Raw genomic sequence first — 24,638 nt, 5'->3', positions numbered from 1 at the left:
GACTCACATCATTTTCAGGAGTCAAAGTTATCTGGGAGTGAAAAGGATATTAGCTATGACAGGAGTGTCTGCCACTGGGGAGGCACATGGTTCTCCCCGGGCAATGTGAAGGAAGGTATTTAAGAAGAAGCCAGCTTGGATTGCGGGGTGACAGAAGAGAGAATGTGACTTTTAATCTGTCTAGACATTTCTTTTATAAACTCCATTTTGTTATATCTGACATCGGTGTTTTACTCCAAATATGGGCAGTGAAATGTTTTGAAAAATTCATTCGGCAAATAAACAGTGAGTTCCTACTGTGTGTGTGTGTGTGTGTGTGTGTGTGTGTGTGTGTGTGTGTGTGTGAGTGAGCAACCAGGAGAATGTAATAGATGGAGGAAATTCGGGCAGGAAGGATTGATTCTCTGACTGAGGAGAAGGAACGTGGGCATTAAAAATGGATCCCCACCTCCTGGCCTTTCCATATCCATCAATAATTTCTCATCTTTGACAAGCTTCTTGTGGGGTGAGAGAACCTAAGACCCAGCAATGCTTCCAGACAAAGGCTTTGACCTGCTCCGAGCTCCTTGCAACACTGATGCAAGGACGAGGCAGGCATGCCACTCTGGTGGGAAGAGGGGCAAAAGGAAGTTAGAGTCTCACTGCAGCGGAAGAGGGTGAAAGAGGTGACCACGAGTTCAAATCTGCAATTAATGCAGTGGCAGGCTGGGTGTGCACATAATGCACTGGGGTGTGAGAATGCGGTCACATGCATACTGTAGCATCTGTGTGGAGGGCAGAGGACAATCTGAAGAGGTGATCCTCACAGCTCACCTTGTTTGTGATGGGGGCTCTCCTGTTTATAACCACACACACAGAGCGAGCGCTGGCCTTTCTCTGCATCCCGTCTTCCTGTAGAAGCATGGGAATTTTATGGGTGCTTGTACTATGTATTTGGCTTTTTTGTTTGTTTGTTTTTTTTTTTAAACGTTATGGGGATTCAAATTTGGGTCATCATGCTTGCCCAGCAAGTGCTTTCTCCCGCTGAACCATTTCTCCAGCCTCACTTTTAAAAACTCTTACTTGGGGTTGGAGAAATGGCTCAGTGGTTAAAGAGCACAGACTGCTCTTGAAGAGGACCTGAGTTCAGTTCTCAGCTTACAGCTGCCCATAACTCCAGCACCGGGGGATCCAGCATCCTCCTCTGGCCTCCAATGGTACTTGCACACCCCCTTATCACACATACACAAACACACACACAGTCTTTAAATAAAACCTATGATGTATGCCCCCAAATGACAGGAAGGTGAAGTATCAGATTCTCCCGGGAAACAAGTAGCAGTGGAGGTTGTGCACGACCACACTCACCATGAGATTTATTGTAAGGCCTTGGCTCAAGCTAGTACACACTTAAATCCTAGAGCATGGAGCCTCCCTGTGCCAGTGGTTGAAGATCAAAGCCTCAGAATGGTGGGTGGTCCAGGCCTCAGGCCCCAAGGACCAGCAGCTATAGCTGCAGAGGGTAGATGTTGTAGCTCAGGTAGGTGGGTGGAAACAGTCCATCTTCACCGTGGAGCTGACACACAGAGTGAACTGTGGACACGGGGTGTGCTGGGGGTGGGGCATCAGCTGCCCTAATGTGTTTGGGATTAGGAAGTTAGGAAATGATCATATAAAACCTTGATTTTTACTTTACAACATTTACCTTATGTGTATATGTGTAGGTCCATGTGTGTGCGTGTGTGTGTGTGTGTGTGTGTGTGTGTGTACACATACGTGTGTGACTCACCTGTGGAAATCAGAGTACAACTTGTATGAGTCACTTCTCTTTTTTCATTATATATATTTCAGGGATCAAGCTCAGGTTGTCAAGCTTAGCAGCAAGCACATTAACCTACCAAGCCATCATACTAGCCTTCTATGAGGTCTTTAAACACACAAAACAGACATACAGACAAGCACACATGTGCATAGACACACCACACACACACACACACACACACACACACACACACACACACACACACACACACACAGACTCTTATTCTTACTGTTTCTCCAGCTGAGTCCTCCACTCACTTAGGGCCCCCACAAGGCTGAGATCAGTTTCTACCAGGAACCTGTGCCTTATTAGAGGCCTTGGGGGAAATTCGTTGAGAAGCTCAGTCTGAGTTTGGACAGGTCCCTGTGCTGTACCACTGACTGCTTTCCTTACTAGCTGACATCTTGGATATGGTCTTTGCTAGTCATGTGGCCATAGTGTGGTGTGAACGCAGCTTGTCTCTCAAAGGGCCTTGCACTATAAGCTTGGTCCTCAGTGTGACAATGTTGAGTGATGGCTCCACCATTAAGAAGCAGGCCTACTGCAAAGTATGTGTGCGTGTGTGTGTGAGTGTGCGTGTGCGTGTGCGTGTGTGTGTGTGTGTGTGTGTGTGTGTGTGTGTCTGAAATATCTCTGTCCTCCCCTCAGTTGCCTGGTCCTTTGATCTCCACTGGAAGAATTCAGATGGGACACTGGCCTTAGTATAGGTGTTAGGTTTTGCTGCCTAGTAAAGTGAGGCAGTCTCTCAAAGCTTGAGGATGAACAGTGGGCAGAGGGACCATTGCACACATGTAAGTTTTATAAATCTAGCTTCTAGAACAGGCTGCTTTCCCTGAAAGGCTTTTTTTTTTCCTTTCCTTTTTCTTTTTCTAGGTGATTGACAGACCCATTTGGGTTCCATTATGGGTGGGACACAATGCATGTTTTTGTTCTTTACCAGAAAGCTTCTTTTTGCTAGATAATAATCTTCTGACCTTCTGGGCAGTTGAGAATGTCGTCTCCACCCAGGGCTGGAGATTTCATTCTTTAGAGCAGTCGTCAGGCCTGGAGCTTTAGTTCCTTGTTTCATAAGCAGCTGACTAGGGAGGAGGGCCCGTCCACCCATCCCCAACAACCCTCTGACACTTGCGTGTTATCAGGGGACTTCCTAGGCTCTCCCCCATGGTGTGAGGTTCAGGTTGTGTCTTGGGAAAAGAATGCAGCAAGATTCAGATGAGGAGGAAAGCATTTACTTAAAAGGAGAGTGAAAGCCTTCTGTGTACTCCACAGAGAGTGAGCTCCGGAAACTCAAGAGACCTTGGCTTTTTGGTTTTTGTTTGTTTGGGTTTTTTAGGGTATTTTTCCAGGGGATTTTTATTATAGAATGGAAGGGAAAGTTTCCCTGAAGGGAGTGGATGGTTCCTTGTCTGTCCTAGGTAACTGATTTTCTTTGTCGGTTGGAGGGAATTCGTACAATCCTTGGCATGGGCAGAGGCAGTCCAGGGGGGCTTGTCTTGCTTTCTGGACTCCAGAGTTGTTATTCTTATGAATTATATTTATGTCTGGCTGTCTCTGTCCTCCCTGATTCGGGAGACTAGTGGTAGTCTCACCAAGAGAGTTAGTTCTTGGTGGATGGATGTTATTGTTAAGTGAGGTGACTCCACACACACGTTGTGGGTTCCATTTCTGTGTCTCTGCCATGTTATGATGCAGAAAGAGTAGCTCTCACTAGAGGCTTGAGCAAAGCCATCTGATCTTGCACGGTCAGGACCCACAAGTATGAGCCAAAAAACAACTTCAGGGCTGGAGTGATGGTGCCCAAAGAGCACTAGCTGTTCTTCCAGAGGCCCCAAGTTCCATTCCCAACACCCACATGGTTGCTCACGACAGTGTTGTCATTATAGCATCAAGGAATCTGATGAACTCTCTGGCCTGTTTGGCACCAGGCATGTTTGTGGTATACACACATACATGCAGGCAAAACGCCTATATACATTAAATTAAGTTTTAAAAGTTTAAATGCATAACTTCATAAATTATCAGAAAGAAAGTAATTTTCCTGTTGCACAAAGGAAGAGTAATTTTCCTGTTGCAAAAACAACTCAGCAAGGCAATCTCTTTTTTGCACCCGGTTTGGGTGCACCGGGACCCAAACCAAGCTAGTGAGCACACCAAGGCCAGAAGAGCCTCCGTCTCTTAATCCTGATGTAGGTGGTGACTGTCTCGTTCCGTTGGTAGGAGCTGACTTTACACTCTGATATAATTAGCTAATCAGTGCAAAGAGAAAGGGGGAAGGTTTGGGAAATAAGAGTTCCGGCAGGCTAACTTCCTTTGATTTAAAAATAATAAATAAATAAGTAAATAAACAAACAACCATTTCTCTGATAAATAACAAGTCTCAAGTACATTGTCATAGCAACAAAGCTGGACCAGTTGATTTCTAACATATGAGGAATCTGAGTCACGTAGAGGAAGGTGGGGCAAACAGTTCTCCAAAGAGACCTGAAGTATAGGTGAGCCGGGGCAGGAGGTTGGGGACTATTGATGTGGTCAAGCGTTCACTCATTGTCACTCCTTGGAGGTTAACTTGGCCAATAAAAATTTATTGGTTTGAAACATCCTCATTCTGTAGCCAAGGCCTCAAGCTCACAATAATTCCCCTGCCTCCGTCTGCCAAAAACTGAGGCCATAGGTACCCAGCCCAAGTTAAGAATTTTAGTAAAAATAAAAAGGGACCTGGAGGTGTAGCTCAGCACTGGAGTGCAGACCTGGCACACATAGTGCCCGAGGTGAAATTTCCATAACTACTTGATCAACATAAAAGGTAAGGGCACAAGGATATATTGTAATGGAAAGGAGTCTTTGTCCGCAGTCCCACAGCGCGCCCCTGTGCCCCATTCTGTTGCCTGCCTTCCTAGGGTGCTTATGTTGAAAATTGAGAGGCACCCAAATAGTGACAGACAGTGTGGGGCAGGCGTCTGGCAGGGCCAACGGGGCTGAAACATGCAAGTGCTCCTGAACTCCACAGAATTATTTCAGATGTGCATCTTGACCAGTTATTAATGACAGCTCCCTTATCCTCGGTGCTGAATGATGGTCCATTATCGAGGATACTAGTTTTATCCATCCATTATCTACTGAAGAGCTTCTTGAGTCTGGGTTTTATGAATAACACTGTTTTGAACATCGGACATGCAGGTTTCTATATGGACAGATGCTTTCAGCTCACATGTAAAAACGAGGAATGTGACTGTGGGGGTTTTATGATAGTGAGCATATTTAATTTGTAAGAAATTGCCAAACTGTTTTTAAAGCAGATGTGCCACCTTGCAGTCCCCGCAGCAACGGTTGAGAGTTCCTCTTGTTTCATTTCCTAGCCTAGACTTTGGTGGTGGTGTTTTAGAGTTCACCCATCCCAACATGTGTGGGAGGCATCTCGTTTTAATTTGCCTTTTCCTAACAACATGCGATGAATGTCTTCTTACAAGATGGCTTACCAGCACACTTACCAGTGACACAGCAGGAAAAGGACAGATTTGCATGTGACCAGTTCAGTCATTTTACAGAGGTACCCAGTGGCCTTGAGTGTTCTGTGAAAAGTAAGTACCTGGCTCTCTATGCTTAGTTTTTGTATGGGAACGGATTCACAACTTCCACATAGAAAATGTGGAAGTTCCCCAGAAAAAAGGGGTGGGAGGGAGAGTCCTGGTGGATAAACCCGCCTTATCTGTGATGAATTCATGTCTCGCTATCCTTATGTATCATTTTGATTACATTTTGAGAATGTAAGTCGGGGCTGCAGAACTCACCCTCCGCATGCTCAGACTCTTCTACTCACTCAGCAAGGACGTGTGGAGGAGACATTTCTACATAAGGCCTTGGGGTCCCCAGGCCTTTGTGGAAGTGATGAATTAATGCCAGAGAGCGCACTAAACAAACTCAGAGCTGCTCAGTGGTCCATATGCTGGCCTGATGAGGCAGGGGTAGAGGATGGTGGAAAGATTTTCCCAAGCTAGCCAGGCTCTCCAAGAACATTTGAACTTTCTTGACTTTGAGGGGTTTTTCCCTCTTCATGAGCTCACCTTTGGTGGGTCACAGTGCAAATGCTCATGGGAGCCCAGCAGTGCATCTGCTGTAGTAGGCTCTGCTGGGTTTCCCTCTGAGGAGGGGGCTCAAGAGTAAGAGGTAGAGCCAGGTGTGGTGGTGCACGCCTATAATCCCAGCACTTGGGGAGGCAGAGGCAGATGGGTCTCTGTGAGTTCGAGGCCAGCCTGGTCTACAAAGCAAGTCCAGAACAGCCAAGGCTACATAGAGAAACCCTGTCTGGAAGGAAAAAAAAAAAAAAAAAGGAGAGTTAGATACAAGCAAAGAGCATCAGTGAAAGGTCAGGAATTTGACATGTCCTGAAGGCTGGATATCTCATGCAAAGTGTTTGGGTCCTTTCGAAACACTAATAGACATGTATGTATCAGAGCTGGGTCCTCTGAAGACATGCTGGGGGATTAGCAGTGTAATTTAGTTGGAAAATGAAGGGAGAGTGGAACTAAAATGCTGGTAACCATAGCAACATGATACTGACAGTTGGGTCAGCACAAAAGCGAATATTGACTGACCGTGATTGCCCCGACCCTGATGGGGAAAGTGGTACCTTGAGTTTACCAGGGTGAGGAAAATCACAGGCGCTTTGTGTGGTTCAGCCCTTGCTGGCTAGGCTCCTGGACTGACCCTGAATTTCCACATCTTCCCCTATTAAGACTGTGTACTAATTGTTATGCTGGCATGGTTTCTGGGTTAGCATTTTATGGTTATTTTGCAGCTATATTAGGTCTTAGAATTTTTGTAGACACACAAGCTCTCTTCCCCAAGCCCTCCACTCTAAAAGAACTATCTTTTAATTAATTGTATATTTTAGGAAAATCTTTTTTCCAGTCCTAGTTCTCTTTTCTAACAGAGAAAGTGGTGGTTAGAAATACTCCAGTTTGTCTAAAGGGAAACAAATTGATAAATTCCACTTATTCCCAGAAAAAAAAAGTAACATCTTCTCACCCATCAAAGCCAGTGGTAAGGACTTGGCAAGTCCCCGGATGGAGAAAAATGTGTCTTGTTTAATTGTTATCAAGCAAAGCTGCTTCAGGAGACTGGAGACCTGCCCTCTGCTTCAGGCTGCATAAGATGTCAGCTTCTGAGGCCTGGGCTGGGCCATCACCGCATGTGGTCCCTCTGCAGGGCTGGCTGACAATGTGTAGCAGCCTTTAGCTGCTTAATATTTGTGCTAAGAGGAATCTGCCCCCTGCTAATGGGCAGGCTCTGCCCCAGCCACAGCGCTGTCCACCTCTAAACGCCCAGCCTCATTAGCTTTCCTGTGCTCTGGGAGCCCTGTGCACTGAACACTCTTTGCTTGCTCTTCCTTCTGCCAGCTCTGCACGTGGGCAGGCAGCGCCGATCACAGGTATAGCACGTGGCCTCCTTCATCCTATGACCTGTTCCCTTGCCCGGCTCCAGAGAAAGTACACGCCACAGCTGGCTAGCCAGGTGCCCAGAATCCAGAGAGGTGTTATCTTGTACATGCAGGTTTGGTTTTCCTGCCAGCTAGGCATGGCTCTGTAGGAGATGCCAGGCAACGGCTGGAGCTGGGGTGTCCTTCCTCTCTCTTGAGTTTTTATCTCTCCCTCCCAGAGTATGTTGGGGATGCTGTTGGCTTCATGTAGGTTCCCATAAATTAGACATCAGGGCTCCGGAGGAAATGCAAGATCACAGTGTGCCTGGCATGAAGGATGTGAGGGGGACTTATGCCAGCCTTGATGGTGAAAAATGAGCAGCGCTGAGTGCCCTCCCCACCCCCACCCCGAGGACTGGTTGTTTCCCTTATTTCTCTCCAGTCAAACAAGGTGACTTTCACTGTGATTATTTTTTTCCCTACAAGGGATTTGCTTGCATGTTGGCGGCTCTTGCTAGAATAATGATAATACACCAGCTAGCATCTGCCACTTGGTAAAGCACCCTGAAACTCAGTGAATTTAAAGATTTATTTATTATGTATACAGTGTGCATCAGATCACATTATAGATGGTTGTGAGCTACCATGTGGTTGCTGGGAATTGAACTCAGGACCTGTGGAAGAGCAGTCAGTGCTCTTAACTGCTGAGCCATCTCTCCAGGCCATTTTTTAAAAAAGATTTATTTAATTATTTATTATGTATACAGTGTACATCTGCACCCAGAAGAGGCCACCAGAATTAATTCTAGATGGTTGTGAGCCACCATGTGGTGCTGGGAAGTGAACTCAGCACCTCTGAAAGAGCAGATAGTGCTCTTAACCTCTGAGCCATCTCTCCAGCCCCTGAAACTTAGTGAATTTAAATAGGGATATTTAACTTTGCTTCCCGGCCCCTGCTAACCCCTCCCTGTAAACCCCCTACTCCTTGAGGTAATCTGCTGGCTCTGAGGCCTTAACTGACTCCTGGCTGGTCCAAGATAGCATCTTGTACCTGTCTGCTTGTTTGGATGGGCTCCTTGTCTGTCATCACACAATAGGCTTGTCTTCACCAAATAGGCAAAGTTCTGGGAGAGGAGGCAGATGTAGGAAGGCCCTCTGAGGCCGAGGTTTAGACTCTTGGGGTCATAGCTGCCAGATTCTGTTTGTCAGAATTAGCTCTGGGAGGCGGGAAAATGTATGCTCCCTCTAAGTGGGGGAGCTGCAGTCATATTGTAAGGGGTCCTGGACAGGGAGGTCACAGCAGAGACCATTTTATAAACAATGCACTTCACATAATAATAACATCTATTATCTGCTGTTGTACTGAGCTCCTGAAAGGCTGCACTTTGCCCTCATTCTTGTGTGGTGGAGACAGCCAGGCAGAAATGTGCATGCAACTAGCCCTGGCTGCAGGAGAGTCTCAGACTTGGAGAAAACTGGGATTTTCTACACATTACATATATTTTTATCTGTCCCCCTTTCCTACTTAAAAACAAAAAACAAAAAACAAAAAACCCTCACAAAACCCTTATTCCCTTTGAAGGTTTTGAGAGCCAAAGTTGTCTAAATGAGATGACTGTTCTCTGAGGATCTATTATGTTAGCCTAATTACACATCAGCAAAATGTTTTTCTGGGGCATTGTGGGAAAAACAAAGAGGAAAACAACATCTCCAGCCGGCCAGCCAGTCTGTCCCTCCCTCCGGTTGGCAGGCTCTCTGTCCTATATGATGGGATGTCTGGGGGAGAGCAGATAGCAGGGCTCTCTGAAGGGTTGGCTTCAGGGAGATTTGCCCTCCCCTCAGAGAGGGTGCAGAGTCCAGTTGTTCCTTCTCTGTCCCGCTTCCCCGATTGTCCGTGGCCTTCCAGCCCATATGCCTGTTCACCGTGGTCTGGCCTCCACAGCTTTGCTTCCAAGTGCCCAGTGTGAGCCGGCTTGCCTGACTGGAGATTCATAAAAGAACTGCGGTACTGGCAAAGCCTTACCCTCTGAGACACTAAGGGACAGTCTGGGGTTTTCTGACAGTCCTATTACTTCCCATTGGATAGTAGAGGTGAAATGTTCCCTTTTCACCTTGGAATTCTCCTGCCTGACCTTTGGGCTTCCTTATCTGAGGAAACGATCCCCATGTGTGCTGTGTCCTCTTCCTCTGTTCCCCTGCCTCAACAGGGAGACCAGTTCCTAGCCTTATTTCTTCCCGCGTTTTCCTTCACCCTGTCTTGGCTAATAGCTCCAAACTCCTAGAAGAAGACAGAAATAAACATTGTATTAGTTAATTGTGCAACACTGCGACCAAAATACTGGGCAAATAGCTTGAGAGAAAAACAGGCTTGTTCTAATTCATGATTTCTGAGGGTTTTGATCATCACAACAGGTTAAGTGTGACGGTGGGAGCAGGCGGTGGAGACTGAGCACACCCTGTGGCCCACGAAACAGGGTAGTTAAGATCAAGCAGAGACTATGCAGGAACCAGGAGCTTGGCTATGGCCTACAAAGGCTCACTCCTAGTTACCAACTTTCTGCAGCGCGGCCTCATCCTTTCAAGGCTCTGTAGCCTCTCCAAATTACCAGCTAAGGAATAAGCATTCAAAATAAAAGCGTTACAGGAGATCTTTCAGATTCAGGCCACAGCAGAAATCAAGAGGCTAAAGCCACGGGGTTAGCCACACATCAGACTTCCTGGAGAATTGTGTGGAGAATGTGTTGCTTGCCTTCCCAGCCCCTGGAGATTCTCTCAGTCCTCCCCCCCCCCCCCCGCACCCCCCCACCCTTTCCTGCATCACTCTACTCTCTGCCGCTGTTGTCATATTCTCTTCCCTGCCTCTTCCTTGTAGGGGCCCTTTTGATTATATCAGTCCCACCTAAATAATTTAGGGTAAACTACCAACTCTTGGATGCTTAATAATACCTGCCGGATGCTGTAGCTGTAGCTATGTAACGGAATTTATTCACAAGTTCTGGGGATTGGGAGGTAGACATCTTTACGGTCACTATGGTGCCTACCATACACCCTTTTTTTTTTTTTGGTTTTCATTTAGTGCCTTCCTGGGTGTCTCTGCAGAGTCCTCACCTTCAGAGCCTGTTCTGTTTGCCCTGATTCAGCACCCAGGCTTCTGCTATTCGGCACCACAGGGCTTAAACGGTCCACTGTTGGAGGCACCAGTGTAGCTGACAGTGTCTCGCTACTACAAACAGTTCTCCAGTAAATAGTTTTGCATCCCCCCCCCACCTCCCCATTTTTTATACACAGGACGAGTTCCCAGAACTTAAGATTGTCGGTCAAAGGGTAAATGGTAGATGTATTTGTAACTCTGAGAGATGCTGTCAAATTGTTCTCTAAGAGGGTTGACTCAGTTTGCCCTTCCATCAGCAGTGTGCGAGGATGCTTGCTTCCTGACAGCCTGGTAAACAAAGTAGGTTGTCACACTTGAAGGTTGGATGTGTAAAAAGTAGTGCCTCAGGGTAGCTTAATTTGCATTTATTTTATTACAAGACTGTGCGGCTTTTTGGTGTGTTTAATGGCTATTTGATTTTTCCCCCCTCATTGCCATAGCCTTGTCCATTTTAAAATTTAGATCATATTTTCTTGTCAGCTTAAAAAATTCTGTCTATGATATGATGTATTTAAGATTTTTTTTAACCCATTTAGTTTTTTGAATTTACATGTGGTGTCTTTTGTCACACAGGTGGATTTTTACATAATTAAAGGTACCATTTTAATTTTTTACTCCTGGGGTTTGTTCTTCAGGAGGAGTATCCAGTGAGCCCTTTAAACATTAAAATAATAAAACTTCTAAATGAGAGTACTTGGATGTGGGTGTTTATAGTTTCTGAAAAATCCCAAGGAAGTAACACTAAAGGAAGGATGTAGATGAAAAATAGATCAAGCTGGTCCTTATAGTCAAAGTGACTGAATTCACCTGCCTGATAAAATTTATTCATGGCCCCAGAATCAGTCCCTGATATGGTGAACTCATGGTCCTTTGCAAGTATATGGTGAACAGCACAGCATTTGAACCACCCAGTGCTCACTGTTCCAGCTGGAGCTAAACAAAGCCACGTTCTGCCTCATTGTTTGGTGCTCATATCAAACAAATGCCTTTTTCATGGTCTGCTTATGCCACATTTTCCTGCTTTTCCCTGGCGATTTATTTCTGTAGAATGTCTCACTACGTGGTCCTGGCTGGTCTGGAATTCTGTATATAGGCCAGACTGGCCTCAAAGTCACAGGAATCTACCTACCTCTGTCTCCTGAGTGCTGGGACTGAAGACGTGTGTCACCATGGCGGGCATCCTTGGTGATTTCACTCTTAAAAACAGCCCCAGAGAACAGTGCTGAGGTTCCTAAGCATGGAAAGCTGTGGTGTGCTTTACAGAGCAAATGCAAGTGTTGGATGAGATTGCTCGGGCTTTAGTTACACACTGCTGCCTGAAAGGTCACAAACCAGCAGGACACGGCAAATAAAGTGTCTTTAAACAAACACAAACGACGCTAAGTGTTGGTAAGGTAACAAAAACACAGAAACTACTAAGAATCCAACCCTGCATTTCCCTTGGGGAAAGTGGCTTGGTGTTTACCAATTTAGTGGTCATTAATAGAACACAATTACCAAGGGTTACTGTAGATGGATAGATACTTGCAAGAGCTCTAAGATTAGAAGAGAGCCTGGCATGGTGTTGTTCTCCATTAGTGTTATAGCACTAGGTTAGCACGGTCTACAGTGAGTTCCAAGACAGCCAGGACTCCATAGTGAGACAGAGAGAGAGAGAGAGACAGAGAGACAGAGACAGAGAGAGAGAGACAGAGAGAGAGAGACAGAGAGACAGAGAGAGAGAGAGACAGAGACAGAGAGAGAGAGAGACAGAGAGAGAGAGAGAGACAGACAGACAGACAGAAACAGACACACACACACACACACACACACACACAGAGACAGACAGACAGACAGAGACAGAGACACACACAAACACAGAGACAGACAGACAGACACACAGAGACAGACAGACACACACACAGACACACACACAGAGACACACAGACACAGAGACAGAGAGAGACAGAGACACAGAGACAAAGAGACACAGACAGAGACAGAGACACAGAGACAAAGAGCTAGAGAGAATAAGACAAGTGCTTCTAAAAGTTGAAAATGGAGGAATGTAAACTGTCCAGTGGAGGACGCTATAGCCTAGATGAGAAGAGAAGGATCAGTCTTCAGGATCGCGCTTCAGGAAAGCGCGAGGAGTGGGAGGAGCAGCTAACTGCAGAGCTGCAAACCAGGACATGGGGTGAAGCTCCAGTGTGGTGTAAAGCTGCCTCCGTCATGTCCCTGGCAGTGGTAATGCAGGGACCATCCATCGTGCACAAGGGCCCGTGAAACACAGACAGGCTTCTGTGGAAAAGAGGCAAGACTTGGAAAAGAAAAGAGATTTGGGGTCTTAAATAGGAATACAGAATATTCAAAGCATACGAAAAGGGCTGGAAGGAGAAGTGAAGAAATTCCTTGTAGGTAGAATAAGAATTATTTATTAAGGCAGAACTAGGAAGGCAGTGAAATTCAGACAGTGATTTTGATGAGCAGTTAGTTAGCCCAGGAAGCCAGGAGACTGAACAGGGAGGACGTCCAGTAATGACTTTGTAAAAAGAGACCACTTTTCAGAACAGAAGGACGAGATTCCATAAAGTGTACGCCTGTCACATGTGCAGTCTTGAATAAAAAAATTCACATGTAGAAGCAAAATGTTGTGATGTTTTCAATATCCTCAAATTTTCCAACACAATACAACAGGCTACACACTCAGGAGAAATACTATCTAATAGGATGTTTTACGTAGTAGAACTAAAGAGTGATGGTTCATGTCTAGCATGAATGTGCTTAGAGCTCCTCTAGCAATGATGAGCAAGAAGAAAACAATAGGCACTGGTGGGTGCTGCCAGCTTGTAGCTGAAGTCTGAGAGCTGGAAGTTACAGGCAGTCCCCTTGGTGGCTACGCGCGTGCTCAGAGTCTCAGGCCACAGATTATTCACTGGACAAGCTCTTGCATCTTAAACTAGTAGAGCCTGGTGTTTAGGAAGGGAACTGTGCTGGATCGTGAACTTAGGAAGGAGGCCATGTGTGGCTTGTGGGGAAAAGATGGCAGGGCCAGGTTAGGAACTTTAAAAATAACCGTCTTGTGTCGAATTAGCTAGTGAGACATTTTTGCCTTGTCTCTATGATAGTGTCCCTTTCTGTAGAATGGTATATTTAAAACTGCTTCATTTTCACTAGTCCATTTTATTATAGAGCGAGGATCATAGGACCCACATATATGGTGCAATGTCTAATATCTAGAAACAATACTTGAAAATTCTAAAGTAGAAAATAGATGTCAGCCCAGGCTTCTGTTTCCAAATCATCAATTGAAGGTGAAGATAGACATGTGTAAGAATTTGAGTGAGGTCCAGGGCCCTGTTTCCCAGGAAGCCACTAAAGCGCATGCTCCAGCAAAATGGGATGGAAACTGAAAAAAACGAAAACTTACGAGTCATAGACACCAAAATAGAGAAAACACCGGTGTGGAAAGCAGCCAGACCAGATCAGATCAAGGGTTTTAGAGAGCTCCGGAAATGGTGTCTTCCATTGAAAGGCATGATGAATGATGGCATAAAATAGATTGTAACGTATAGAATAAATTAATTATGAGTTCCTGTAACTGTTAGGGAGATGGGGGTGGTAGTGGTTAAATGTCAGGAAAAATAAATGATGACATTAAAAAAAGAAGAATAAGAAAACGAAGAATGCATGCTCACAGTGAAACGCAGCCTGTTATTGAACTTCGGGTTCCCAGCCTGTGCCACTGATTTTCTTTTTGTTTTTGTTGCTGTTGGGGTTTTTTTTTTTTTTTCGAGACAGGGTTTCTCTGTGTAGCCTTGGCTGTCCTAGACTCACTTTGTAGACCAGGCTGGCCTCGAACTCACAGCAATCCACCTGCCTCTGCCTCCCGAGTGCTGGGATTAAGGGCGTGTGCCACCACCCCCAGCTGGCCACCCATTTTCAATAAAAGCCAATTAAACAGTCAAAAGTAGGAAAGGAGAGATGTATTCAGTGGGCTCATGTTGAGAAGACGGTCAAAGAGCCCCAGTGAGGCCCCCAAGTTCTTATCGTGGCCTTTAAATAAGGTTAAAGTTTAAATGAAAGGCCACGATATGTGAGACTAAGCAGTCCTGCTCACCGTTGGCCCCCTCGTTGTCTGGGCTTCCACCTCAAGGACAGCGAAAGATAGTTTATTCTGGAGCCAAATTTGAACGACCATTAAGTGGCCCAGGAAGCATGGGGCTGGGTTACCGCAGGTACTGTGTTCCCACATGGACACAGTCTCATGAAGTTTTGCAGTAGCAGACGAAAGAAGATTATAAATCAACTTAAAGATACATTGGTGGAAACACCAGAGAGGCAGCAGCAGGATGGGGGAAGCTCTCCTGTAGGCCTCAGATGCCATCTGATGACATCCATAGTGGGTGGGAATTAGTGATCCATTCTGTTAATAGATTCCAAAAGGTTTTTTAGCTATTAGTCGGTGGATGGTGGATGTTAGTTCTGGCATGAAGGCGGGCAAGGAATGGCTGGCTGTTCAGTGGCTAAAGGTCACCCAAGATAAAATAGTCTCTCAACTTGCAGCATTCCAACCTTTCTGTATTGCTGCATTTCCCATCAGCCAAGCAGCCTCTGCAGACACAGCTGCTTTTCAGGAGGTCTCATTCATAGACTCGTTCTGACAAGTTGATAAAGCTGTGTGAAATCTCCAAGAGACAAGTTCCCTGGTGGCAAGGGCCTTTCCTGAGGAAATTCCCTTACTTTTGGGGTCCATTGTTTCAGTAGTCGATAGACTGGTAAGAAGTAAGTCAATGGAAGAAAATGAAATAATAGACTCTGACTTCAAAATGGTGAGAGCATTTATTGGTCTGAGAGGTTGGCAGTCAAACCCTAAAGCGGGGTATCTGAGGGCACAGGAGGGGACACGCTGCAGGGACAGAGAATCAGCTTGTTTAGTGGAAACTAGGCAGTGAGGGGGTGCCTAGAAACTGCAGGGAGGGGAGAAGTCCAACCCCGCCTGTTTTGGTGCTTCCAGGCTCCACTTTCCAGAATTCTGTGAACAGGAGGTTTCTTGAAGCCTCGAGCCTGTTTTATAGTCCTGGTTTTTTTGGGTGCAAATGTTCCTTTATTCCAGGCCCTTTACATATAAGGGATATGGGGGGCACTGTTTCCTGTCTGGCTGGTTCTTTCCTTCAGGGAGGGGGTACCGTTTGTAAGTTTTGGGGTCTGGTTTGACTCCAAGAGAAGCCGTTGTCTACTTCATCTTGTGTTGAGGACCTAGCGGTTCAGGAAGACCCTCTGTAAAATGTGTAAAAGATGTATGAGGATAATAAGGAAGGAAGGAGTGAGGGGAGGAGCCAGGGAGGGAGGGAAATAAACCCATCTCAAGGAGGAAGCTTGTAGCTGAGCTCTCTGTCTGGCCTCTACATCTTTAGAGTTGTAGAAGCGGCATCGCTCCTGGAGCAGGGCACAGATCCCTCCATCGGCAGAGGTCATGAGGTCCAGCCCACTTCAGTTTTAGAGCACCAGGGCAGCCAAAGAATCAAGTTGGTCCCCCAGGCTGTTAAGCTGATACAAATTTTCTTTAAGGCATTCTGAAAGCGGTGAGGCAGAGAGGCTAACGGATGCAAAGAAGCCACCACTGTGTTAGTCCTGAGCCCAAAGTGGCAAGAAGCGGGACGAGTCGGATGGCCCATTAGCTAGGTAAATGGTAATGGTGTCCAGGAAGATCCAGAAAGGGGGCGGGGGACCCAAAGGGATTCCATGTTGGGGAGGCCAGTGAGGTGGTAATGGTGAAGTCATGTTGTCAAAGTTGGAGGGGACAAATGGGAATGGACATGGTGAAGTGAGGTCTGTCAACATGTATCCCCGACAGCTAAGGTCCCTTGAGCAGATGCTGGGAGGAGCTGAGGGGTACAGCCTTGTTAGGAAAGCCCTGTCCCCCATTTCAAGGGCCTCCCCAGCCAGAGGATGAGGTCATTGTCTTACTTAGGGTTTCTATGGCTGTGAAGAGACACCCAGCAGGAGAGCAGAGAGAAAGCTCCATGTGTGTAACAGAGGGAGGACCTGGGAACCTGGAAAATCCAGTCTCTTTTTGCAGGGCTCCCTACCCCCAACCACCCCACCTCCTAATTTAGGGTTGGGTCAGTCTGACCGAGAATAGGATGTCTGGTTGGCCCACAGCTGTGGCATCCTGAGTGGTACCTTGAACTCATGAGGCCACGCCCCTCAGCAGGGGCCCTATGTGCTGGGAAAAAAGCTGCTAGGCCTTTCTTTCAGTCTGCCCTGTTCAAAGTTCACCATCTTTAGTCTTCCCTAGCCTTTCCTTGTCTGTCTGTCTGTCAGGGAAAGTGTCTAGCTCCTCCTTTCCCATCTCAGAGGTTACCCTAACTACTTCTAGGGCCCTGGGGGAGTAGAACACTCGAACTTTGTCCAAACTGGTGAATGGGGTAGCGTAGAAAGGGACAGCAGTTAAAATGCCTCACAGGAGGGAGCCAGTCTTAGGGACCACGATTGGAGCCTGACAGATGGGGAAGATGCAGGATGTAAGGCAGCCTTTGATGCTGGCATGCATCGTTTGATGACGGCGTGCATCATCCTTGAAGCGTCCTATGCTAGTGAGGCACTATCTGTAACACACAGAAAGTGACACTGTTGGCAATATTGCAATTCTTACTGAGAACTTAACTAGGAGGCAATTTTGTCCTTAGTAGAGGAAGTGAACAGCTTTGGGCCACCGAAAGTGTTAGCCAGTGTTGGAGGCATATGGCCAGGAAAAAAAACCGAAACCCTTAAGTCTCCCTTAGAAGCCGGTAAATAAATCATGGGAAAAACTATGTCAAGATTAAATAGAACAAAACACCCGAAATAGAAAGATCATATCTTGGGGGCCTGGTGGCACCTCCTTCGTCTAGTATAAGAAGGGGTGTGGTGATTATTCCCTTGGGCTTAGTGGGACTGGGGCATTTCATGGACACCTCCATTTTGATGCATGCCGTGCAGTTACAGTTACCAAGATGCTGGTGAAGTCACATGGTATTTGCTGCTTCCAGGATATCTTTAACAACGTGGTGGCAAAACGCACGATTGCTTTTTGTTCTTGGTGAGCTCAGCTACATGGTAACGTGACCCCATCCTCCATAGGCTATGGGTGCCCAAGGGATCCCCACATCTGACAGAGTCAATATGAGCAGTCACCGTTTACCTGGGATAAGGGTCTGGTGACCTTCTTTGCTCCTTCCTTCTATGAAGGAACACCTGGACTCAACACACCCAGACGTCATGATCACACTGACATTCGTGCTGTAAACTTTCTTACTGGACCAATATGTGGTCTCCTCGTTCTTTAGCTGAAGAGAGGGTCTTTTAAAAAAGATCAAGGGTCAAATGCACTTCTTAGTAAAGTATACACTCTGTTGGCCTGATCTTTGGAAGGCAGTATGGTTATGTTGGATGTCTGTTTCTTTAGTTGATTTGCAGCCAGTGAGGAGACTAATAGCGATCAAACAAGGATAGGGCCGTTAATACAAACGAATTCCTTTTATACAAGTTGGAAAGAAAGAAAAAAACAACCAACAAAAAACACAGGACACGTGCCACTTTTTTTTTTTTTAAACACTCCAGGTGTGAGGGAGATTAGGTATCCAACAAAGGGAGAGGGGAGAGTTAATTAAAGTTTTTTTGTTCTGGCTTACAGAAAGAAATGTCTTTTCATTTGATAAGCGGGATGGCTTTTGAGTGCCTTTGCTGCTTTCTTCTCCTTCATAGGAGTGTCACAAAAAAGCAGATCAAAGCAGCCTTCCATCCAGATCTGTTTCCTGCCGCCTTCTCAGCTAATGGAGTTAAAAGTGTCTTCCACTGGCGGTGTGGGGGCGCATCTCATTTTAGAAATGCCATCTTACTGTATTGGTAATATGCAAAGTGACATCGATAGGTGTTTATGGAAAGCCATATTTAACATGGATTAAATAGAAAGCAGCCCAAAAGGCCCAAGTGGGGGAGCATGGCAGGTGCACCTCCCCGTCCCGTCCGTATTTTATTCATCAACTCTGATTGGCAGCCAGGAATTAGCACTCGGGCTTGAATGTCCCAAGCTCTGTAGGTTTACTGTACGTTCCCTGTTCCTTTTGGTCTCTGTGATTCCTCAACCCCATGGCTGACACTTCCCACCCTCACAGGGCCAAAGGGTGGGCATGTTTGGGAGAATCCCTGCTGGTTTTCTCTTACAGATCGTGACAAAATGAAATAAGATGGAGAGCAATAGAAGTGTCCCTGGTGAGGCCTGTCTGAGCTGGCAGGTCAGGCTGCAGCAGGCTCGGCCATTGTCTGGGAGTTCTGGGCTCCTGCAGAGAAAAACCTGGCCTGGCTACAGCCGCCAATGAAAAGAAGGCATTTTGCCACTCAGGGCTTTGTGAAGGCGCCAAAGCTTGACGTGGTTGCTATAGCTACTGTCTGATTGTGGTAGGCTTGTCACAGTGCTTGACAAAGTGGGAAGGTTAGCCCTGATAGGCCCAAGTAATCAGAACCTTGCAAAGCTTGAGTATGTGGATTTAAATTGTTTCTACCCCCACCTCCACCCGCCCCCCTACTCCTGCCTGTCTTTAAGCTGGGCGTGCAGGGGGCGGGGCTAGGGAATCTTGCGCTACAGCCACAGGCTTTTCTTTCAGCTACAGGGGTAAAGCTTGTACTCGTCTGGAAGGAAGATGTTCATATGTTTTGAGGGACAACAGAAATGAGGGTCAGGCTGGCCACCTGCTAAGCCATGGTTGGCATGGTTGGGTTTTGAGAGAGGCTGCAAAGACCGTCCCCTGGCCCGCCCTGTAAATTGATTGTTTGTTCTTGGTCCCTTGCCCCCTTGCCTTTCCTTACTGATTCTCCATCCGTCCCTTTGTCCTCTCTCCTGCCAGTTTCCTGCTGACGCAGCATCTCTCACAGACCTGGCAGATCCTTGGAAGGCTGGCCTATCTTTCTTCTCATATGGGTGACCATATGAGAAAGGTCAAATTGAAAATGACCACTGGTGGATTCTAGCTCCCAAAATAGACACTCCCTCCCCCCATGCCCCGGAAGGGAACTAAACACTTATCTAGGTGGCAGTCTCATGCTCAGTGCCACAGATGCTGCTACAGTGGCTCTTTATAGAGAGTCTGGCATGCTCCCAGAAGTCCTAGGTCAGCAGGGCTAAATCTGAGAGCCTGTGTCCCCCCCCCCCACGTTCCCAACTGAGGTATGTGCCACAGGTGCCTGACCAAGGGGCAAGGGCCACGGCATGGGTCTGGACTTCACATTTTGGAACACCACAGATGACTTACTAGAGATGCTGGTGACTTAGTAGCCAGGGTGGGATTGATGCCCAGTTCTAGAAATCTTCAAAGACATTAAAAAAAAAAGGTGGAAGGTTATCTCCTCAAACTCTTTCCTGGCTCTCTAGTTCAAGGTATCTGGACCCATTAGCAGGTCTCTAGACTACCCTACAGAGTGGCCTTGTCATACCCTACTCTGTCTAATGTCTCCAGGTGAAGCCCACACCGGTACTGTGTACCTGGCCAGGAAGCCTGCTCTGACCAGAGCTACGGTTCCTCGCTTCCCTACTGACACTCAAAGTTACTCCAGCCCACCAGCAGGCCGGTGTATACTTTGCTTGCGTGCATTATTGGGTGCTGTGAACTCCAGGGGCAGGAATGAGCCTTCTCTGTACACAGCTGCCAAGTAACAAGGGGGAATGGATCCATGTGGGTCCTTTCAATGCAAAGCCACAGCCCTCATCTTAAAGAGAATAAAAGACAGTTCCTTCTGGAGCCATTTTGAGTGACCATGGCCTTGAATACTCCAAATTCCAGATTTCAACACAAAGGTAGTCACATGAAGCCTTCTAGTTTTACAGGACACAGCAAGACATTAAGTCAAGGAAAGTTTAAAATACATTGGTGAGTACATCAGAGAGTGGCACAGCAGACACAGGGAGCATTTCTCTAGGCCCAAGATGCTATCTGACGACATCCTTAGCTTTGGGGTTGGTGGAAGCAAGGGTCTGCTAACTAATAGATGGTAAAAGGTTTCTATTAGTCACAAGGGGTCATTTCAGACAGAAAGGTGGTGGTCATTTTCCTAAGCCAGTTAATAGAGATGAGGGAGTCCAGTGTACACCCAGGGCAGGGCTGAGGACTACATATTCATTCTCAGCGTTAGAAAGAAGCAAGGCCTATGAGGTCAGGATGTCCCTATAACGATTCCCTGTGCCAGAGAGCTTGTACTTCTAAATTGTAAAACAAATATTTGTCCTCAGGCCCTAATTAGAAAAAAAGCACAAGCAGCACGCATGTGTTCCTGAGTGGCAGGGCTCTGGCTGCTCCGGCTGCTCCGGCTGCTTGCTGTGTGTGTGTAGCGGCTAAACCTGGATGCAAATGACTTGATCATTTGTCAAATGTAATTTAACTCCCCAGGACACCGGAGCACCTCTGCTAGGAATGCTGGGAATGGGTCTTGGGGGAAGGTAATTGTGTTTCTTCAGGGAAACTCACTGGAGACTGTTTGTCCAGACGAGGATAAAACAAAATGAATGGATTCTCTTTTGGGCTATAAAACCTTTCCGACTGCACAGACCAAGTTGGCCTAGGAAGAAGCTGACTCCAAATTCTCAAGTGTGGAGCTCATGTCCTCAGAGACCCCCTACTCTGCTCTGTTTGGTTGGATCGATGGGAGGATCGCTTCCAGGGCGGGGAGCTGACCGTAAGTAGCAGCAGTGCTCACAGTGGCCTTTCCCCACAGGGTACGGAGGTGCAGTCAGACTATATGCCCCTGTTGAACTCGCTGGCAGCCTATGGATGGCAGCTCACCTGTGTGCTACCAACTCCTATACTCAAGACTACCAGGTAACAAGAGTGGTGACTGTTACTGTTCCTGATAAGTGGATACCCTCATTCATCCTGCGATCAGCCTGGGGGCTGTCACGGAACCTCTCTGTCTGGGGCACCCAGGGCCAAGCTTTCACTAACTGCATAGATGTTTGCCCATTGTCCCTTGAGCCTTGTCATACAAACCCTAAAAGGCCTTTTGTTTATATTTTGAGCCCTCCTGACTTTCCTTGGGTCTGTAATCAAAGCTGCGATTCCCATTTCACAGCAGAAAAGTGAAGCTCAGAAAGGCCCTGTTGTGCACCTTACGTCTGATTTGGCCGTAGGTTAGCTAAAGCAGGGCCTAAGGCCTCATTTTGCAGAGTCCGGCCGCCGCCCTACAGTTGCCAGTCTCAATGTCGACATATAGCGATGCCACTCTCTCAGCTCCCTACCCAGCAGCCCTTACGGTTCTCCCTTCACGGAACTCACAGAACCGTTCACACTGTAGGGCAATAGCAGGTGGCCCGGGCTAGTCGACAGTGGGAAAATGACCGTGATAACCCTGGCCTCCCTAGGCCTCTCTCCTGGTTCCTCTGGGTCTTCTGCGTCCTCAACATGATTCCCTGCCTGCCTGTGGCAAAGTTTCGATTTGGCTAACGGGAACCACCATGTTCTTTTGAAGACCAAAACTTCTCCAGGCAGAGGCTGATACGGTGGAACAGAAAACACCCCTGAAGTCTGCCATTTGCTACCCGTGTCATCCAAGTTATGCCCCGTAGCTCATCTGAGCGTTTCCTAGTTACTTCCCTGAGGACACAACCAGGAATGAGATTTGGACAGGAAGACTCAGTGCTCTGAGACATGTGGACCCAGGGCTCCTCAGGGCTGTCTGCCTCTGGAGCAGACTTATTCCCCCTCCCTTTTCTTAAACGCCTTAACATCGGTGAATGAACACGGCTCCTGGGACTATGCACCTCTGTCTGAATCCTCCCCGTGCGAGGCCGCGGGTGCGCATGCGCCGAGTGCTCTTGGTTTGAGAGCGTGCTGCTTTGCAGTCGGGTGGGGTGGAGAGTCTGAAATGAGCCCTTTCCATGTGAAATCACCATCCCAGCCTCTGGCAAAACTGTGATGCTAGGCAGACATTAGCTCTCCTTCCCTGGCTGAAGGCAACCAGAAGATATTTATAAAATAGGAAGTTAAGAAGGCAAACAAAAGGGTAGAAGTGGGGAGAACCAGACCCCTTTTAATACTTCTGTCAAAGGATCAGCGTGCAGCCCTGCCTTCTCTGACTCATAGCATGGTGAACTGTCTATCACTCATCCCATTCGTGTGGGTCAAAGTTGATTACCACGTGCCATCTCGCTGCTAGCCTGACATCCACTTGTCTATAGGAGCTGCACAGAAGCTAAGCTCCTGTATGTCAGCTCTCTCTCTACCACCTTTGTGTCATATTCAGAGCTGAATTCATCACCCATCTTTAGTCTCCTGCCCAGCCATATCCTAAGTACCAAAGACAGAACTGGAAGACACACTGTTTCTTTTGGAACTCCCTAACCTGCTAGTGTACCCTCCTTAAGCCAAGGCACCAGCTGCCGCTACCTATCAAGGGTGGGGGACCTTGACCCCAGGAGGCAGGGATAGCCATGCAGAGCAGGTTGGCACCTAAGACAGCCCCTAGTGTAGGGGTAGGACCTCTGACTTTCCTGTTGCCCAACCGGCAGCAGCCTTTATTCCCTTAAAGGAAGTGCAGGATTGCACCCATGAGGAGAGGCTGCACCCCCAGGGCGTCCATGCTCATCCTCTGCTCCTGTGTTGTAGGGAAGGGACCCTGTCCACCAAGCAGATTGTGTTTCTTCAGAGACCATGTCTACCTCAGAAAACCAGGAAGAGGGAATCTAAGGTAAGAGACACGAGACCTCTCTACCTCTCCACTCCGACCCCAGGTTTATGTCTCCACAGTTTGACTTCTGTGGAGTCTGTGCCTGCTTGGCCTCTCCCATTTCCAAAGGTTCTTGGGGCCCACTGAAGATCTGGGTCCACACTGGGGCACAGCAAGGGATGCTGGGATTGGCAGTGGAGGAGCTGGAAACAGGTTCTCGGGCTTCCTGGGCCTGACCATCAGGGAACATGGTAGAGACTTGTCTGGTCAGCGGCATGTGCTAGAGAAGCCTATGGGCTAAAATGAGGACACAAATTGCAGTTTGACAGAGGCCTGGGAAGGCCTGGGCTCATGGTCAAATGCCTTCCTCCATCTCATACCAGCTGGCTGGGGCATGGCCTGCTTATTCGATCCCTCAGGACATTGGAGTTTGCTGATTCTGGTCCGGTATACTAGTGTACGTCCGTAATCCCTGCACTTGGGAAGCAGAGACAGAAAGATGAGTTTGAGGCCAGCCTCTGCCCTGTAGGAGGCCCTGCCTTAAACGTAAGCCAGAAGTTTGCTAACCTTAGCAGGGGAACTGCCAGCTTCTTAAGGTCTTTGTCTGGCAGTTGGTAAGGTAGACAGAGGCCAGCGTAGCCTGTGGTGGTTCTTCCCCAGGCAGATCTGTGCTGGAGGGTCACCAGGGCCCTTTCTCCTTGCTGGACTTCTCTTGCCTAGCCTGGGCACAGCATCGCTCTAGCTGTTCTTAGAGTTCTCTCTGAAATTGAGCCCAGCCTTTGCTTCTGCTGGGTGATTCAGATGCTCCACCCACCACTCCCCCCACCTGATTCAGATGCTCCACCCACCACTCCCCCAATCTGATTCAGATGCTCCGCCCACCACCACCCCCCCATTTGATTCAGATACTCTGCTCACTAAATATGATGTGGGGCATCTTTTGTGTATTACAGTTTGAATTTGTAATGTCTCCCAAAGGTCCATGTGCTAATGGCTTGGTCTCTATCTAATGATACTGTTACAAGGTCTAGTTAAACATTTGCAAGACAGGGCAGAGTGGAAGGAGGCTAGGCCATGTCAGGGGCTGGAGGTGGGGGTGGAATGCTCTCGAAGGGACTGTTGCAACTCCAGCGCCTTCTCCTCTTTTGGTTTCCAAGTCACCAAGGGTGAGCAGTTTCTGCTGCCTACTCCCTCCCACACAAGCTGTCTCACCACAGGCTGAAAGGCAATGGAACCAGCAGACAGCCGACCAAACCCTCTGAAACTGTGAGCCACGCTATACCTTCCCTCCTTTTAAGTTGCCTTTCTTTTGTTTATTTGCTTGTTTGTTTGTTTTTTTTCTTGTTGTTTTGTTTTCAAGGCAGGGATTCTCTGTGGAGCCTTGGCTGTCCTGGACTTGCATTGTAGACCAGGCTGGCCTCGAACTCACAAGGATCCACCTGCCTCTGCCTCCCGAGTTCTGGGATTAAAGGCATGTGCCACCACTGCCTGGCTTAAGTTGGCTTTCTTTTAAAGGTCAATCTTTATTTTATGTGTACATGGGTATGCCTACATGTGTCACTTGTGTGCCAATACTTGTAGAGACCAAAAGAGGG

At 47.4% G+C, this 24,638-nt stretch overlaps 1 protein-coding gene across 1 annotated transcript in view; it reads left to right on the top strand.

Moving 5' to 3' along the window:
• Window positions 1-24,638, top strand: part of RFTN1 (raftlin, lipid raft linker 1) — a 194,539-nt gene that overhangs the window by 159,739 nt on the left and 10,162 nt on the right. Inside the window, exons 8-9 of the mRNA XM_084753509.1 lie at window positions 21,097-21,200; window positions 22,983-23,064. Of these exons, the coding sequence (XP_084609635.1) occupies window positions 21,097-21,200; window positions 22,983-23,064 (186 nt within the window). The remainder of the gene's footprint in view (window positions 1-21,096; window positions 21,201-22,982; window positions 23,065-24,638) is intronic.

Source organism: Acomys minous (assembly GCF_964271855.1).
Source record: "Acomys minous genome assembly, chromosome: 13".
Lineage (NCBI taxonomy): Eukaryota > Metazoa > Chordata > Mammalia > Rodentia > Muridae > Acomys > Acomys minous.
The sequence above is the reverse complement of the archived record's forward strand: the minus strand, read 5'-3'. Positions and strand labels throughout refer to the sequence as shown.